The sequence below is a fragment of the Heterodontus francisci genome, chromosome 29, assembly GCF_036365525.1.
Source record: "Heterodontus francisci isolate sHetFra1 chromosome 29, sHetFra1.hap1, whole genome shotgun sequence".
Taxonomy (NCBI): domain Eukaryota; kingdom Metazoa; phylum Chordata; class Chondrichthyes; order Heterodontiformes; family Heterodontidae; genus Heterodontus; species Heterodontus francisci.
In genome coordinates, this window is record NC_090399.1 from 57,385,441 (window position 1) to 57,402,674 (window position 17,234).

General features: G+C 46.3%; 1 protein-coding gene and 1 long non-coding RNA gene across 6 annotated transcripts in view; both read right to left on the reverse strand.

The window, feature by feature from the left end:
* Positions 1–2,214: 2,214 nt before the first annotated feature.
* Positions 2,215–10,983, reverse strand: LOC137346041 (uncharacterized). Its single transcript, XR_010968638.1, has 2 exons — positions 10,919–10,983; positions 2,215–2,403 (listed from the first exon to the last, which is right to left on the reverse strand). It is a non-coding gene; the product is annotated as an uncharacterized lncRNA (long non-coding RNA).
* Positions 10,984–13,146: 2,163 nt separating this feature from the next.
* LOC137346335 (class I histocompatibility antigen, F10 alpha chain-like) overlaps positions 13,147–17,234 on the reverse strand; it is a 34,358-nt gene continuing 30,270 nt past the window's right edge. For 3 of the 5 annotated variants that reach the window (XM_068009835.1, XM_068009834.1, XM_068009837.1), the window contains 2 exons: positions 16,326–16,373; positions 13,147–14,451 (listed from right to left, as the gene is read on the reverse strand). In XM_068009835.1, the coding sequence (XP_067865936.1) occupies positions 16,327–16,373 (47 nt within the window). In that variant the 3' untranslated portion in view covers positions 13,147–14,451; position 16,326. Of the gene's footprint in view, positions 14,452–16,325; positions 16,374–16,727; positions 16,764–17,234 lie in introns of all 5 variants that reach the window. The other 2 variants (XM_068009833.1, XM_068009836.1) reach the window with 1 other exon arrangement.

Consider the following 17,234-nt stretch of genomic DNA (forward strand, 5'->3'; position numbering starts at 1 on the left):
CCCGAGGGGTTTTACATGGGTTCCACCCTTGTTACACTTTGACAGTAGGACCTTACATAGTGGTCTTTCCCCATTGAGCCTTTGCTGCCCCAAGCTTTAATGCATCCCTCAACATGTAGTTCTATACCTTGGAATGTGCCAGTCTGCAACACTTGGTTGTGGACAACTCTTTGCACTGGAAGACCAGCATGTTTTGGGCAGATCAAAGTGAGTCTTTCATCTGGTTGATGATTATCTCAGTGTGCGTCCCTGGTAACAGCCTATAGAGCACAGAGTCCTGCATTATGGAGCTGCTCGGGATGAACCTCGACAAAATCCACTGCATCTCTTTGCAGACCTGCCTTGCAAATGCACATTCCAGAAGGAGGTGGGTGACAGTCTCTCCCCCACCACAGCCACCTCGAGGGCAGTGTGCAGAGGCGGTGAGACTCTGGCTATGCAGGAAGGATCTGATGGGGAGGGCCCTTGTCACCGCCAGCCAAGCTATGTCTTGGTGCTTGTTTGAATGTTCTGGCAATGAGGCATTCTGCCAAATGACTCTGACAGTCTGCTCGGGGAACCATCCGACAGGATCCACCATCTCCTTTTCCCGCAGGGCCTTGAGGACGTTCTGTGCGGACCAATGCCTGATGGACTTCTGGTCAAAGATGTTTTTCAGTACAAACATTTCCACAAGGGAGAGGTGGTACTGGACAGTCCAACTGAATGGAGCGTTCCACGGTAACGTAGCCAGACCCATCCTTCACAATACTGAGGACAGACAGATCAACAGCACATAGTGACAGCTTGTGTCTGCATACCCGAGGTCTACGCACAGCTTGATGCAGCCACAGACAAAGGTGGCCATCAGGATGAGGGTGATGGGGTGATGTTGGGTACGTTTCCCCTCCCCCCCTTTATCTAGAGGTTTGAACATCATGTCCCTGCGGACGTGGTCCATTTTCAATCTCCAGGTAAAGTAGAAGAAAGCTCTGGTGACCGCCATGACGCAGAAGTGGATATGGGCCGTCCTGTGCCATGTACAGCAACACTGAGAGCGCCTCACACCTGATGACCAGGTTCTTAGCCACAATATAGAGGGAGTGCCACTCCCACATGACCAGTTTCTGTTTCCCCATGGCTACTCACTCCTTCCGGTTTTTGTCCCCAGCCCCAGTCCCTCCGAGCCATATCCCCAGCACCTTCAGACAGTCTGACCTGACAGTGAAGGAGACAAAGGATCGATTGGCACAATTCCCAAAGAACTTGGCCTCTTTCTTGCCACAATTTACTTTGGCTCTGGAGGCCAGTTCAAAGTGGTCACAGATGCTCATCAGTGTGCGAACTGACAGCGGATCTGAGCAGAAGACGGCAACATCATCCATGCAAAGCTTGATCGGTCACTTGAACTGGTTGTGCACTCAGACTAGACCAGATTCTAGTTTTGATATGTTGGTGTTAAGTTCTATGATGAAACACCATAAAGTCAAAAAGGTTTGAAGGGCAAATAAAATGTTGAAAAAATAAATCTGGAGAAATGTGTACTTAAGTTCCCAACTTAGGTGACCCAAAGAACATGCAATAGTTATTTTTAGTGAGGCTTCACCTGCTAATCTTCCTGATAGGTATTAGAGTGCAGCTGGTTTCATGTTATTTCTAATGGGTGAAAATGGGAAATGTTGTCCTTTAGTTAGGGAGGCTAAGAAAATAAAGCAGGCCTATTAAAAGTACTTTAGTGCAGAAACACTGGCTTTTGTGAGGCAGTGGGATTCTATTTGACAAACATTTTAAGTAGGATTCTATACAATGGACATACTGGGAGATAGTATACCCATTGAATGCCATGTAGATAATCGTTCCTTTTGGGATAATGTACACTCTATGAAACATGTGAGTGAGAAAAGGATATGGATTGACTTTACTGGCTTAAAACAAATGTTGGAGAGAAATGAAATCTCTAAAATTAAATGGGTAGCTGCAAGTCACCAACAATCTGAATTGTTTTACAAAAAGAAATGCTTGTACAAAGAACTTGTTAGGGGTCTTTGGGCCGAAGGGCCTGTTTCGGTGCTGTATCTCTCTCTCTCTCTCTTTGACTCTCCATGTCCTCGAGGAGGAGCATCTGGCAATATAACGCTCTGTACTGAATATGGAAATTGTTTCTGATTTTCTTTTGAAATGTTATTTGTGCATATTAACTCTTAAGATTTATTTAAAAAGAAAGAAGGGAATCTGTTAATTGTATATCAATTGTGTTTATTTATATGCAGGTGAAGGGCATTAATTGGAGTTTTATTTTAGCACATATAAAGTGACACTTACTGAAACTGTGTGGTCAAGTTAGGAGGTATATGCTTGTAATGTTTCACACTGTAAAGACTGAGTAAAGTTTGGGTCCCATATCATCCTTCATCAGTTGGTTTTCTGCAATAGAACAAGAGAGACAGACACTGCATTAAGATTGTACAGTAAGCACCAGTTATAAAGTTCCAGTTGAAGGCCATTGAAGGATCTGTTTTTTTTTTAAATTCATTCATGAGGTGTGACAGTCACTGGCAAGGCCACAGCATTTATTTCCCATCCCTTATTGCCCATGAGAAGGTAGTAATGAGCTGCCTTCTTGAACCGCTGCTGCCCGTGTGGTGTAGGTACACCCACAGTGCTGTTAGGGAGGGAAACCAGGATTTTGTCCCAGCGACAGTGAAAGAACAGTGATATACTTTCAAGTCGCATGATGTGTGACTTGGAGGGGAATTTACAGGTGATGGTGTTCCCATATGTCTGCTGTCCTTGTCCTTGTAGGTGGTAAAGGTTGAGGATTTGGAGAATGCTGTTGAAGGAGGCTTGGTAAGTTGTTGCAATGGATCTTGTAGATGGTACACACTGCTACACTGTGCACTGGTGGTGGATGGGTGCAGATCAAGAGGTTGATTTTTCCTGGATGGTGTCGAGCTTCTTGAATGTTGTTGGAGCTGCACTCATCCAGGCAAGTGGAGAGTATTTCATCACACACCTGACTTAAGCTTTCCAAATATTGAGCAGAATTTGGGGAATTACTCACATCAGAATTCCCAGATGCTGACCTGCTCTTGTAGGTACAGTATATAGCTGCTTAAGCTAATTTTCTGGTCAATGGTAAACCCCACTGCCTTCCTCCAAATGTTGAACGTGGTATTTCAGTGACGGTAATGTTGTTGAATGTCAAAGGGAGATGGTTAGATTCTCTCTTGTTGGAGATGGTCATTGCCTGGCATTGTGTGGCATGAATATTACTTACCACTTATCAGCATAAGCCTGAAGGTTAAATGTTGTCCAGATCTTGCTACAGGTGGGCATGGACTGCTTCAGTATCTGAGGAGTGGCACACGGTACTGAACACTGTGCCATCCTCAGTGAATATGCAATATCCTTGGGAGAGATGATTGGCCTCCTAACCACAACCATCTTCCCTTTGTGCTGGGTATGATTCCAACCAGTGGAGAGTTTTCCCCCGATTCCCATTGACTTCCAATTTTGTGAGTGCTCCTTGATGTCATACTCGGTCAAAGGCTGCCTTGATGTCAAGGGCAGTCACTCTCACCTCACTTCTTGAATTCATCTCTTTTGTCCAAGTTTGATCCAAGCTGTAGTGAGGTCTGGAGCCGAGTGCCCTGGTGGAACCCAAACTGAGCATTGGTTAGCAGGTTGCTGCTGAGTAAGTGCCGCTTGACAGCGCTGTCGACAACACCTTCTCTCACTTTGCTGATGATTAGAGTAGACTGATGGGGCGGTAATTGTCTGGATTGAATTGGGCTGCTATATGTGGACAGGACACACCTGGGCAATGTTCCACATTGTCGAGTAGATGCCAGTGTTGTAGCTGTACTGGAACTGCTTGGCGAGGGGTGCAGCTAGTTCTGGAGCACGAATTTTCAGTACTACAACTTGGATGTTTTCAGGGCCCATAGCCTTTGCTGTATCCACAGTGCGCTGCTATTTCTCAGAGTCATAGAGTTATACAGCACAGAAACAGGCCCTTTGGCCCACTGTGGTCTGCGCCGGCCATCAAGCCTATCTATTCTAATCCCATTTTCCAGCACTTGGCCCGTAGCCTTGTATGCTATGGCATTTCAAGTGCACATCTAAATACTTCTTAAATGTTGTGAGGGTTCCTGCCTCTACCACCCCTTCAGGCAGTGTGTTCCAGATTCCAACCACCTGCTGGGTGAAATTTTTTTTCCTCAAATCCCCTCTAAACCTCCTCCCCTTAAATCTATGCCCCCTGGTTATTGACCCCTCTGCTAAGGGAAAAAGTTTCTTCCTATCTACCCAATCTATGCCCCTCATAATTTTGTATTCCTCTGTCAGATCTCCCGTCAGCCTTCTCTGCTCTAAGGAAAACAATCCTAGCCTATCCAGTCTCTCTTCATAGCTGAAATGCTCCAGCCCAGGCAATTTCCTCTGCACCCTCTGCAGTGCAATCACATCCTTCCTATAATGTGGCGACCAGAACTGTACACAATACTCCAGCTGTGGCCTAACTAGCATTTTATACAGCTCCATCATAACCTCCCTGCTCTTATATTCTATGCCTTGGCTAATAAATGCAAGTATCTCATATACCTTCCTCGCCACCTTATCTACCTATCTTGATATCATGTGGAGTGAAACTGGCTGCAGACTGGCATCTATGATGCTGGGGTCCTCAGTAGGAGGCCAAGATGGATCATGCACTCCACACATATGGCTGGAGATGGTTGAAAATATTTCAAACTTGTCTTTTGCACTGACATCCTGGGCTCCCCCATCATTGAGGATGGGGTTGTTTGTGAAGCCTCCTCCTCCTGTTAGTTGTTTAATTGTTCTCCACCATTCCTGACTGGATGTGACAGGACTGCAGAGCCTGGATCTGATTCGTTGGTTGTGGGATCGATTAGCTCTCTCTATCCCATGCTGTTTCTTCTGCTTATCATACATGTAGTCCTGTGTTGTAGCTTCACCAGGTTGGCACCTCATTTTTAGGTATGCCTGGTGCTGCTCCTGGCATGCTCTCCTGCACTCCTCATAGGACCAGGATAGGTCCTCTGGCTTGATGCTAATGGTAGAGTGGAGGATATGAAAGGCCATGAGGTTACAGATTGTGGTTGAATATAATTCTGCTGCTGCTGATGGCCCACAGTGTCTCATGGATTCCCAGCTTTGAGCTGCCACACCTGTTTTGAATCTATCCCATTTATCATGGTGATAGTGCCATGCAACATGATGGAGGGTCTCCTCAGTGTGAAGATGGGACTTCATCTGCTCAAGAACTATGTGTAGCCACTCCTACCAAGACTGACATGGGCAGTTGGTGAGGTAAAGTATGTTTTTCCCTCTTGTTGGTTCTCTCATCACCTGCTGCAGGCCCAGTCTGGCAGATATGCCCTTCAGGACTTGGGCAGCTTGGTCAGTAATGGTGCTGCCAAACTGCTGTTGGTGATGGACATTGAAGTCCCCTACCCTGAGTACATTCTGTACCCTTGCTGCCCTCAGTGCTTCTTCCAAGTGATGTTTATCATGGATGAGTGATTCAACAGCTGAGGGGGATCTGTAGGTGGTATTCAGCAGGAGGTTTCCTTGTTTATTTTTGACCTGATGACATGAGACATCATGGGGTCTGGAGTCGATGTTGAGGACTTCCAGGACAACTACCTCCCAACTGTATACCACTGTGCTGCCACCAATGGTGGTTCTGTCCTGTCGGTGGGACAGGACATACCCAGGGATGGTGATGGAGGAGTCTAGGACATTGGCTGTAAGGTATGATTCTGTGAGTATGACTATGTCAGGCTCTTGTTTGACTGGTCTGTGGCGCAGCTCTCCCAATTTCGGCACAAGTCCCCAGATGTTAGCGACGAGAGCTTTGCAGGGTTGACTGGGCAGGGTGGAGCCTTTGTTTTTTTCGCTGTCTAGGTCAATGCCGGGTGGTCTGTCTATTTTTATTCTTTGACTTTTCTGTCATGGTTTGATACAATTGAGTGGCTTGCTAGGCCATTTCAGAGGGCAGTTAAGAGTCAACCAAATTACAGTCAGTCTGAAGTCACATGTAGGTCAGACCAGGTAAGGACAGCAGTGAACCAGATGGGTTTTTATGACAATCTGGTAACTTGATGATTCCAATTTCTGAGACATACTTTTTATTTTATTTTATTTATGAAATTATTGAATTTAAACTGCACCCGCTTTAATTGAGGGATTTGAACTCATGCCTATGGAGTATTAGTCTGAGCTTCTGGATTAGTTGTCCAGTAACATTACTACTATACTATTGATCCGTTGAGACAGAAGATGAGCCATGATCATAGTGAATGGTGGGGAAGGCTCGATGGGCCTTATCATCGACTCCTCCTATTTCTTCTGTGCTTAGAATCCTATTTTTACAACATATCTGCAAATGAGTCAGTAAAACAAATATGAATAAATTAATCCATGATAATCTTATTCAACATCAGGAATAACAACTTTTTCCACATTACGTGACATTTAAAAGAATATAAGAAATAGGAGCAGCAGTAGACCATACGGTTCGTCAAGCCTGCTCCACTTTTCAATTTGATCATGGCTGATCTTCTGCCTCAATTCCACTTTCCATCCCATTCCCCATATCCCTTGATTCCCTGAGTGACCTGTCTCTCTCAGCCTTAAATATATTCAACGATGGAGCATCCACAACCCTCTGGGGTAGAGAATTCCAAAGATTCACAACGCTTGGAGTGAAGTAATTTCTCCTCATCTCATTCCTAAATGATCGGTCCTGTATCCTGACACTGTGCCCCCGGATTCTAGATTCCCTGATCAGTGGAAACAATCTCTCAGTATCTACCCTATCCAGCACCTCCAGAATGCTGTATGTTTCAATGAGATCACCTCTCATTCTTCTAAACTCCAGAGAACATGAACCCAATTTACTCAGCCTCTTATCATAGGACAATTCTCTCATCCTAGGAACCAATCTAGTGAACCTTTAAAGTACAGCCTCCAATGCAAATAGATCTTTCCTTCAGTATAGTGATTGGAACTGCACAAAGCATTCCAGATGTGGTCTCACCAAAGCCCTGTGCAATTGTGGCAAGATTTCCTTATTCCTGGACTCCAATTCCCTTGCATTTGCCTTCCTAATTGCTTGCTGTACCTACATGTTAACTTTCTATGAGTACACCTAAGCACTGCTGAACACCAATGTTTGGAAGTTTCACACCTTTTAAAAAATAATCTGCTTTTCTATTTTTTCACACTAGGTCACAACAGGATGCATCTGTCCTTAGCTCAGCATTTCAAGGCATCAACAGTTTAGCTAATATTTACATATCCTTTCACACCTTATGTGACAATTTGCATACTGCAATTTATTCTTACACATCTTGTTAAATACTTGTTATTAAAAATGGAGAAGAGAAAGTTTATCCCATGTATACTCTTCACCTTGAAGAGAAGGAATCCTATCCAACTCCTCACATTTAGACAATTAGTTTTTAATTAATGCAGCCAATTTAAAACTCAAATATTTTGTCAAACATTTCATTAAGCATCACAAATAACATACATCATGATTATTAGTACAGTGATTACAATTCTCTGAGCACAAATTATAATCATAGACCAAATCCCTCTCCATGGGTGCTGACTGACATTATACCCTACTTTGCACCATTTATTATTGCCTAACATTACTGTGCCCCTTTCCATGGTAGTTTATATGACAGTGACTACAAACATCAGTTATATTACAGCTTGGTGGCATAGTGACATTCAGACACATTTTATCTGTCTCACTCTAGACAAGGACAAACTGTACCGATTAACTAATGGTACAAGGACTAGGGGACACAGATTGAAGGTTTTGGTCAAGAGAAGCGTGGGAATATGAGAAAGAACTTGTTACACAGCGGGTGGTAAGGATCTGGAACTCGCTGCCCACAAGGGTGGTGGAAGTGGAGGCAATCAATGACTTCAAAAGGAAATTAGATGGCCAGTTGAAGGAAATATATCTTCAGGAGATTGAGTGGGGGAGTAGGACTGATTAGGGAGCTCCGTGGAGAACTGGCATGGACTTGATGGGCCGAATGGCCTCCTTCTGTGCTGGATATGACTCTATGACTCTCCATACGATCTCTGTAGTAGTAGGTAGCCTCTCAAGGTAGGTAACCAGACCTAGAACAATTAATACTCTAAGAAACACATTCCACCTGCCGGCAAGGTGTAGTATTTATTCCTTGACAGTTTTGAGCTGATTAATGTGATACTATTTGATATAACTCAGACATTTCTTACTTAAAAACTGAACTATATACATGGCAGGACTGGCCTGATCAGTGATAGGGTATAGTCCTGCCGTTTTTGTTCTAACAAAATGGTCCTTTTTACCATAATTTAGGACCATTACAGAGTCTCCAATTTGATACTCAAATGGATGATCCTATTTGTCAAAGTACTTTTAGACCTGATTCTTGGATTCTCCCAAATTCCATGTTACGAATTGATTCGTCTGATCGATGTAATGGATCATCTGCTTCAACCACTCAGTGGTACAACTGCTTTAAAGCAAAGGACCTGCTGTGGGCACCAGTAGGTGTCCAGGCATACACATCAGACATCCTGTCATTACCCGATAGGGGTAAATTCATGTAGTACGACACTGTCTAGATCACATCACCAGTAAATACATTGGTAACATGCTCACCCATTGAAAGGGGTGATCTGCACAGAACTTTTTAAACATTGTTTGAAGTCCTATTCTCTCTTTCCACTACTCCAGATCATTGAGGATGGTGACATATGGGCAATTTGTATTTAATCCTCATCAATTTCTGTCGTTCAGTCAAAACGTTTCCTGTAAGATGTGATCCTTGATCACTAGCTACCTGTATGTGCACTCCCCACCTGCAGATCACCTCAATCAATGATATTTTAGCCTCAACAAAAGCACGATTATTATGGTAAGGAAAAGCCTCTGTCCATTTGATCAACTTGTCTAATATAAGTAGCACATGTTACTGGTTAACTGGAGGAGTTGGCAATGAACTGATAACATCGAGCTGAAGGTGCATCCAGGGTCCTGCAGGAGGTCATAGAGTCATTACAACACAGATTGAAGCCATTTGGCCCATTGTGTCCATGCCAGCTCCCTATACAGAGTCAGTCCCATTCCCTCGCCCTACCCCCGTAGGCCGGAAAGTTTCTTTCTCTCAAGTGTCGATCCAATTTCCTTTTGAAATCATTGATCGGCCCTGCTTCCATCACCCTCGTAGGCAGCGAGTTACAGGTCATTACCACTCGCTGCATATAAAAATTCTTCTTCATATTTCCCCTGCATCTTTTGTCCAAAACCTTAAATCTGTGTCCCCTCGTCCTTGCACCATCAGCCAATGGGAACAGATTTTCTTTGTCTACCTTATCTAAATCTGACATAAATGTGTACCTCTCTGTTAAATCTCCCCTCAACTTCCTTTGCTCCAAGAAGAATAACCCCAGTTTCTCCAACCTAACCTTGTAACTAAAATCCTGCAGCTGGAATTTTACACCCCCTGCAGGAGCGGGCTGGAGGTGGAGGAGGGAGGTTGTAAAACTGAGTGGGAGGTGGGGGGGTGCCGTTCCCGTCGCCTTCCAGCACTCGCTGCAGTTTCACGTGCGGTGGTGGCGGCAAGAAACGGCCCACCCGCCTCAGGCCAATTAAAGCCCTTAAGTAGCCAATTAACAGCCACTTCAGGGCCTCCTCCCATCACTGCCAGTCCATTACCAGCAGCATGTGGGCAGCTCAAGACCTTAAGAGGCCACTCGGCAAAACCTAGCAGCCACCACTGCAGCACATTCCTCCCCTCTGCCCCCACAACTGACTCCGCTTGCCTTGACAGGGCCCGGCCGATTGTCCCCGGTGAGGCCCTGCACACTTAGCTTCATTCTAAGGCCAGCATCCATGCTGCACCTCTCGCCGGGTGCAGTGCCAGTCGTGCCACCGCTCCTGGTGGCACTGCTGGGACTGAGAGCTGACAGCCCGCTGATTGGCAGCTCCTGGAGGTTGGAGTTCCTGCCTCAGAGGGGTTGAACTCCTGCCCGAGGACAATTAACGGCCAGGGGCACGTAAAATCTCTGCATGGCTTCCAGGTGGGATGGAGGCGGGCTCGCCCCCGAATTCTTGGCCGTTGGGTGGGGCCTCCAGCCCAACGTACGATTCCAGCCTGCATCCCTGGAACCATTCTGGTAAATCTCCTCTGCACCCTCTCAAAGACTCTCACAACCTTCCTAAAATGTGATGTTCAGAACTGGATGCAATACTTTAGTTGTGGCCTAACCAGAGCTTCAAAATGGTAAAGCATAATTTCTATTCAATTATTTATCTATTTATGCAGTACAAGTTCCCACATGCTCTGCTAATTATTCTCTCAACATGTTCTGCCACCTTCAAAGGTCTACGCACATGAATACCCTGGTCCCTCTGTTCCTGCAAACTGTGTTGTTAAGTCTCTATTGCTTCTTCCTATTTCTTCTGCCAAAATGCAACATCTCACATTGCTCTGTAGTAAATTCCATCTGCTACTTGTACAGGAAAGTGCAGTTGGTGTTTGTAGGAGGATTGTACTGTGCTTACAGGTAATGTTACTTGTCTTATCTGGCTCCCATACAGTTTGAGCTATTTTCTGGACAGTTAATATCCACAAAGAAATGTGCTCCCAGGACGACTGTGAAACAGCTCAAAGAGCTCCTCCCCCACCCCTCTTCTCACATCATATCACATTCATTTCTCATCAGTTCATAACAGGATGCACCTGTCCTGAGCTTTGCATTTTGTCGGCTTTATATTTGACACATATCCTTTTGCACCTCGCATGACCATTTGCATACTGTAATTTATTTTTACACACGTATTATTGCTGCATACTTGTAATTAAAAATCGAGAAGAGAAAGCTTATTCTGTGCCCTTACAGTGCCTCATCTCCAGGCCGATCCTCCAATGTCATCCAACCATCTGTGCTCAGACTGTTTCAACAGGAACAAAGGAGACAAGAGGAGATTTCATTGAGGGATTTTCAAATGATGAAGGGTTTTGATCAAGTGAATCGGGAAATACGATTTCCTCTGTTTTAGGGGCCATTGAAGAGGGGGCAATAATTTAAAATGCTCATTGAGTGAGGAGAGAGGATAGGAGACATTCCTTCTGAGTTGTTTGGAACATGGAATGCCCTACAAACAGGGAGTGGGTGATGGAAAGAGCTTTGCATCTTTTAAAGGGAAATTGGATCAATATTTGAAGGAGTGAAAGAGACTGGTTGGTCAGATTGCAGAGCTCACAGAGGCTGTCTATAGTGTGTGAGTCAGAGTTTGGAGAGTAAGGTCACTGAGTCTGTCATCCCTACCACTTCCACCTTCGGGATTCTGACATTGATTTCTATTGTTAAATATATAAATTGACCCCGTCTCCCCTTGTGCTGGACCTCCACATCCAGACATCCTGTCCCCACATCAGCATCAAGCAGCAAACCTGCTCCAGCTCCAGCTCCACTTCACCATTGCTTGGGGTTAATGACACTGAAACTGGTTAGTGCCAAGTCCATACAGTCATCTCCCACTGATGTCAGCTGTGGGTTCACCTTGGGACTGAACAGGACAGGCTCAGGATGGGGAGGCTCCTGTTGTCTTGATGGTTCAGAGTGGGACAGGATGCTTATGGCCACTCACCAACCTGTCCCTGATATCCCAGTCCACACCATCAGGTGAAGCCCTGTTAACAGCTTCTATTGAGACCTCCCAGGATGAAGACAAATGGTCCTCTTTGGGCACCAGCGCCTCTGAGGTGTCTGTGCACAGACACAATGGGCTGAATGGCCTCCTTCTGTGCTGTAATTGTTCTGTGGGTCTATGGTGCCAGAGTCAGGCTGGTTCACCCAGGCAGCACCAGCTACTGTCGGTGAGTCCATCACCCGAGGCATCTACCATCCCCTCTGGTGCCACTAACCCAGCCCTGGGACATTGGTCTCCAGTTGACACTGGCTCATTTGGGGACATCACCCTCTGAGGACTCAACTATGCTCAGGATCGTCGATGTTGTGGGTGATTTCCACCTTGGTGAGGGCAGTCGCAGGTCTCTGTTAACTTTTTATAGATCAGTGCCTCCCCCACCATCACTGTGGAGCCACCTTCAACCTCTCCCTCTAACTGCTGAGGGACAGCCAGATTGCGAGGGCACCCTCTCCCAGGGAGGGTACATGTGTCTCAGTGCCACTTCCCCCAAGTGGCAGGGGTTTACATCTCGAAGGTTTAACCAATGACTTGTATTCATCAGTTGATAGCTGCCTTGATCCCTGCTCCCAGGACTCCCTATCAACCTTCCCTGTCGGCTCAGCCTGTGGAAGCTTCCTGGAATTGGGAGCCAGAGTCGGAACACAACCAGCATCTGCTGAGGCCTTTTCATGAGAGAGAGAGAGAGAGTCAGAGACCAGGAGCAGGTTGGTATCTGCCATCCCACACTGCTGCCACAGAGGGATTGGGCCAGTAGTTAACAGGGACGTCTCCAAAGGCCATTCCTAATTTACTGCTGGGTTGGAGAGAGCTCTTGGCTGTGGCTTTCTGTTCCTTCAAGGAATATTATACCTACATTCCCTCCGTTCAGGGGCAGTGCCAGGAGCCAGTGGACAGTCAGTTCCTCAGGGAGCCAGTAATTGTCCAGTCTTTGGTTGGCAGGGTAAGTGAGAACACTGTCCGGTCAATGCAAATACAGGCAAACGGCAGACTGTGGTAGTGGGGCTAAGCTGCTCGTGATGGAGGTGGAATGAAAGGCTGGTCTGTCCAAAGACACAGGGAACTGTCTCAAACTGTTCATAGTGTAACCAGTCCACTGGCCTACTCTAAATAGTAGAGCAGGAGGGACAGGCAAGATTTCCCTGAGAGGCAGCAGAGAGGGAAGGAGGGTAATGGGAAAGCAGTAACTGAGCTCTGGATAGACATGGAACTTTCATCCAGGTAGGATGGTGAAGGCCAGTGAGAATTACTGGCTGCTCTGGGAATTCCCTGTCTAGTATTGTACTGGTCATGGGGCAGGGGGAAGGGATGGTCAGGGTGATGGTTTCAAAGTCAACCCTGATCAAATGATTCTTAGTGATCCTGGTTCTTTGTGTCAGGGTCTGGGACTGGACAGAGTGAACACACAGATACAGTTTGTGGAACAAGTGTTTTTATTATTCAATAGGTACAAATGTAAACTTTAATCCAGTACGTAGAGTGGTACAGAGTGCAATCCCAAACATTTTACATTCCCCACCCTCGGTTCATACAACAGGCCAGTGACAGACTGGGTTCAGGGAAGTGAAGCTGTTCATTTCATTTAATAAACCACATTCCCGGGAAACACAGGATCCAACCTCAGGCACCAATGAAGACGGACAGTTAAAAAACAGAAACTTAAACTGATCAGAGAATTAAAACGTCGAACCTCCCAGAGGGAAGAGATAGAAACATAGTCAGTGATCTGTGATTGGTCAATGGCCTGTTGATCCCTCCCTATAATCAGTGATTTGTGATTGGTCAGTGGCCTGTCGATCCCTCCCTATGCTCAGTGATTTGTGATTGGTCAGTGGCCTGTCGATCCCTCCCTATAATCAGTGATCTGTGATTGGTCAGTGGCCTGTCGATCCCTCCCTATGCTCAGTGATTTGTGATTGGTCAGTGGCCTGTCGATCCCTCCCTGTGCTCAGTGATCTATGACCGGTCACCGGCCTGTCGATCCCTCCCTGTGTTCAGTGATCTGTGATTAGTTACGGCCTGTCGATCCCTCCCTGTGCTCAGTGATCTGTGATTGTTCATCTGCCTGTCGATCCCTCCCTGTGCTCAGTGATTCGTCACCAGCCTGTCGATCCCTCCCTGTGCTCAGTGATCTATGATTGGTCACCGGCCTGTCGATCCCTCCCTGTGCTCAGTGATCTATGATTGGTCACCGGCCTGTCGATCCCTCCCTGTGCTCAGTGATCTATGATTGGTCACCTGCCTGTCGATCCCTCCCTGTGCTCAGTGATCTGTGATTGGTCACCGGCCTGTCGATCCCTCCCTGTGCTCAGTGATCTGTGATTGGTCACGGCCTGTCGATCCCTCCCTGTGCTCAGTGATCTGTGATTGGTCACTGGCCTGTCGATCCCTCCCTGTGCTCAGTGATCTGTGATTGGTCACGGCCTGTCGATCCCTTCCCTTTACTGGTTTAAATGAATATTTCTCAGATGCAGGAATGCAAGCAACAACAGCAATTAGAAACATCTCAATATTAAACTCCAAAATATTCAACTGGAGATTTCTACCAAATTACCAAGCAGAAAATAAACTCAGAATTCCAATAAATGATAGATGTATTGTTTCACTATATAAAACACAGCCAAATAAAGATAAAACATCCAGATTGTTTCTAAATGAATCCTCCCAGTGACACAGCCAGTCCAATCACTAGTTCGAGTAATCTTCAATTCGGAATCAACCTGGCAAATGAGAGATGGACAGAATCACATGGAGGCTTCACACCCAGTACAGGAGTTGGAACCCAGAAAGATCAATGTGGAAACTCTGTTCCTTAGACACTTACTCCATCCCTCTCCCTGGTCACTGTCAGACTGAACCAGATTGTTCACAACCTCAGTGTCCTATTTATTCCTGAGCTGAGCTTCCAACACCATAACCTCTCCATCACCAAGATCCCCTCTTGATCCAGCGCAGTAACACTAACCTACTCCATCTCTGCCTCAGCTCATCTGCTGCTGAAACTCTCATCAATACCTTCATTACCCCCAGACACTGCTGACCAACCTCTCATATTTCATCCTCCATAAACTTCAGGTCATCCAAAACTCTGCTGCCCGAATCCTAACTCACACCAAGTCCCATTCACCATCACCCCTGCATTCTCTATCCTACATAGGTTCCTGGTCCGGTAATGTCTCAAATGATTTTAAGGTTCTCATCCTCATTGTCAAATCCCTCCATATCTTCATAACCTCTGTAGCCCCCCAACTTAGAGATCTCTACGCACCTCCAATTCTGACCTCTTTCTTCCCCCCCTCCCCCTCCAATCCCACTCCCTTTAACACATCATTGGCAGCTGTTCCAGGTGTCATGGGACAGGTTCCCTACAGTCACAGGTAAAGAGTGCAGTGATATGACTGAACCCAGACTGACCAGCCTGAACCCACAATCCATCCCCTGAAACTTCTCCAGGAGCACCATATCTCAGTGAAGATCGAGTGTCCCAGCACTGGATCACCAGGCTCACTGCACAATCTATTAGTCTAAGACCCAGGCTCCAAAATGAAGTCTAATCTCTGTCCCCACGTACACAGCACAACTATCTCTCCCTCTCCAGGTGACAGATCCCATCCTCCTGTATATTAAACAGCTGCAGTGTCTCACTAAGCAGCTGACAGCATCCGGAAGTTTGTTGCTCACCAGCCCAGCTTTAGAAAGTTCCAGTTCTCCGTGTGATTCATGTCTTTGCTGCCTGGAATATTAACCTGCACAATCCAGTCACACTCCTGGAATCACCTGCTCCCTTCCCAACATATTGACCTCCCATTGGTCCAAAACAGTTGTACGTTTAATTCATTGGCTCAAGGGAACTGGATGCAGGTCAGGCACATTTAACAGAACAAGAGAATCCCAGGAGGTTCATGTTACACCATCAGTGCAGGACCAGGGGTACAAAGTAACAAGACAAGTTCAGAACAAGTCAGCAGTACTTAGACTGGTCTCTGGATAGAGACGTGGACAGCAGTTAGACATGGGGGAGTGTGAGGAATCATCGCAGTCTGAGCAAGGAGGAGCCAGAGAGGCTGAATGGCCTCCCTGTGGTTTGTAATATACAAGTATATCTTTGTGATGGGGAAGAGCAGCAATGAATGGTGAAGAGCAGTAGGAGAATGAAAGGAGGTGACTCGAGGTTAAATTGAGGAGGACAGCTTCACTCTACCTGACCAGACCTGGACCTGCTCAATACTGATGGTGGGTTAAAAAAACTGCTCCTTGTCACAAAACCAGCTGATATTGATGGAACTCCTGTGTATTAAACCAGAGTTGATCAATGGTCGGCCACGACTATCAGAGTTAGTCACTTTACCATTGGAGCTTGTGTCTCTTACAGACTGGCTCATGAAACTCAACTTACACTTTATTTATTTATTTTTATTTCTATTTAGAGATACAGCACTATGTGAGAAATTTATGTAAACAAGTAAAAACACTGCGAGCCAGTGGTGAAACTCAGTAAAGTCCCTTCCGATACCCTGAGCTCACAGTTACTGCTGTTTATAAACTGCTTTGATGCTAGTTTAGCTGCTGTTAAACTCCAGTGAGTGATTCATACCTCAGGCCAGGGCTGATGAGTTCGAGGATGATTCCACTCCTCTTACAGCTGTGAAAAAGAAAGATTTCAGTCACACAGTCACTTTACAACATGGTGAATGTTCCATATAGAGACAGAGAGAGAGACAGAGACAGAGACAGAGACAGAGACAGAGACAGAGACAGAGACAGAGACAGAGACAGAGACAGAGACAGAGACAGAGACAGAGACAGAGACAGAGACAGACAGAGAGACAGAGAGAAACAGAGAGGTAAACACACACAGAGACAAAGTAATGGAGCTATACTGTCTTAACAGACCAGAAATGGCTGTTCAGCCAATCGAGTCCATGCCAGAAAGTTCTGCCTCGAAGACAAGGCAGCTAACAACTGAACCAGACTATTGTAATATTTGCACACTTACGATTTGCTGAGCTGTAACTGTGTTTATATTCTCCTCCTACAAAGATCAGAAACAGAACTTCAGTTAACAAAAGCTCCCCCACCCACCCCTCACCCACACAAACTTACTGTAGTCATGGGGGGAATGACCAGCTTAACCTGAGCTCGCTTACAGGAGACTCTGCTCCTCACTCAACCCTTTACTCTGCATTCAGCCCAGTCCCTTCATCCCCTGTACAGGCCCCCCAGTCCCCTCACTCCCTGTAGGGGACCTCAGTCCCCTGACTCCCCATATGGGCCCTCAGTCACCTCACACCCTGTACGGGGCCTCAGTCCCCTCACCCCCTGTACGGGATCTCAGTCCCCTCACTCCCTGTAGGGGACCTCAGTCCCCTGACTCCCTATATGGGCCCTCAGTCACCTCACACCCTGTACGGGACCTCAGTCACCTCACTCCCTGTACGGGATCTCAGTCCCCTCACTCCCTGTACGGGACCTCAGTCCTCTCACTCCCTGTACGGGACCTCAG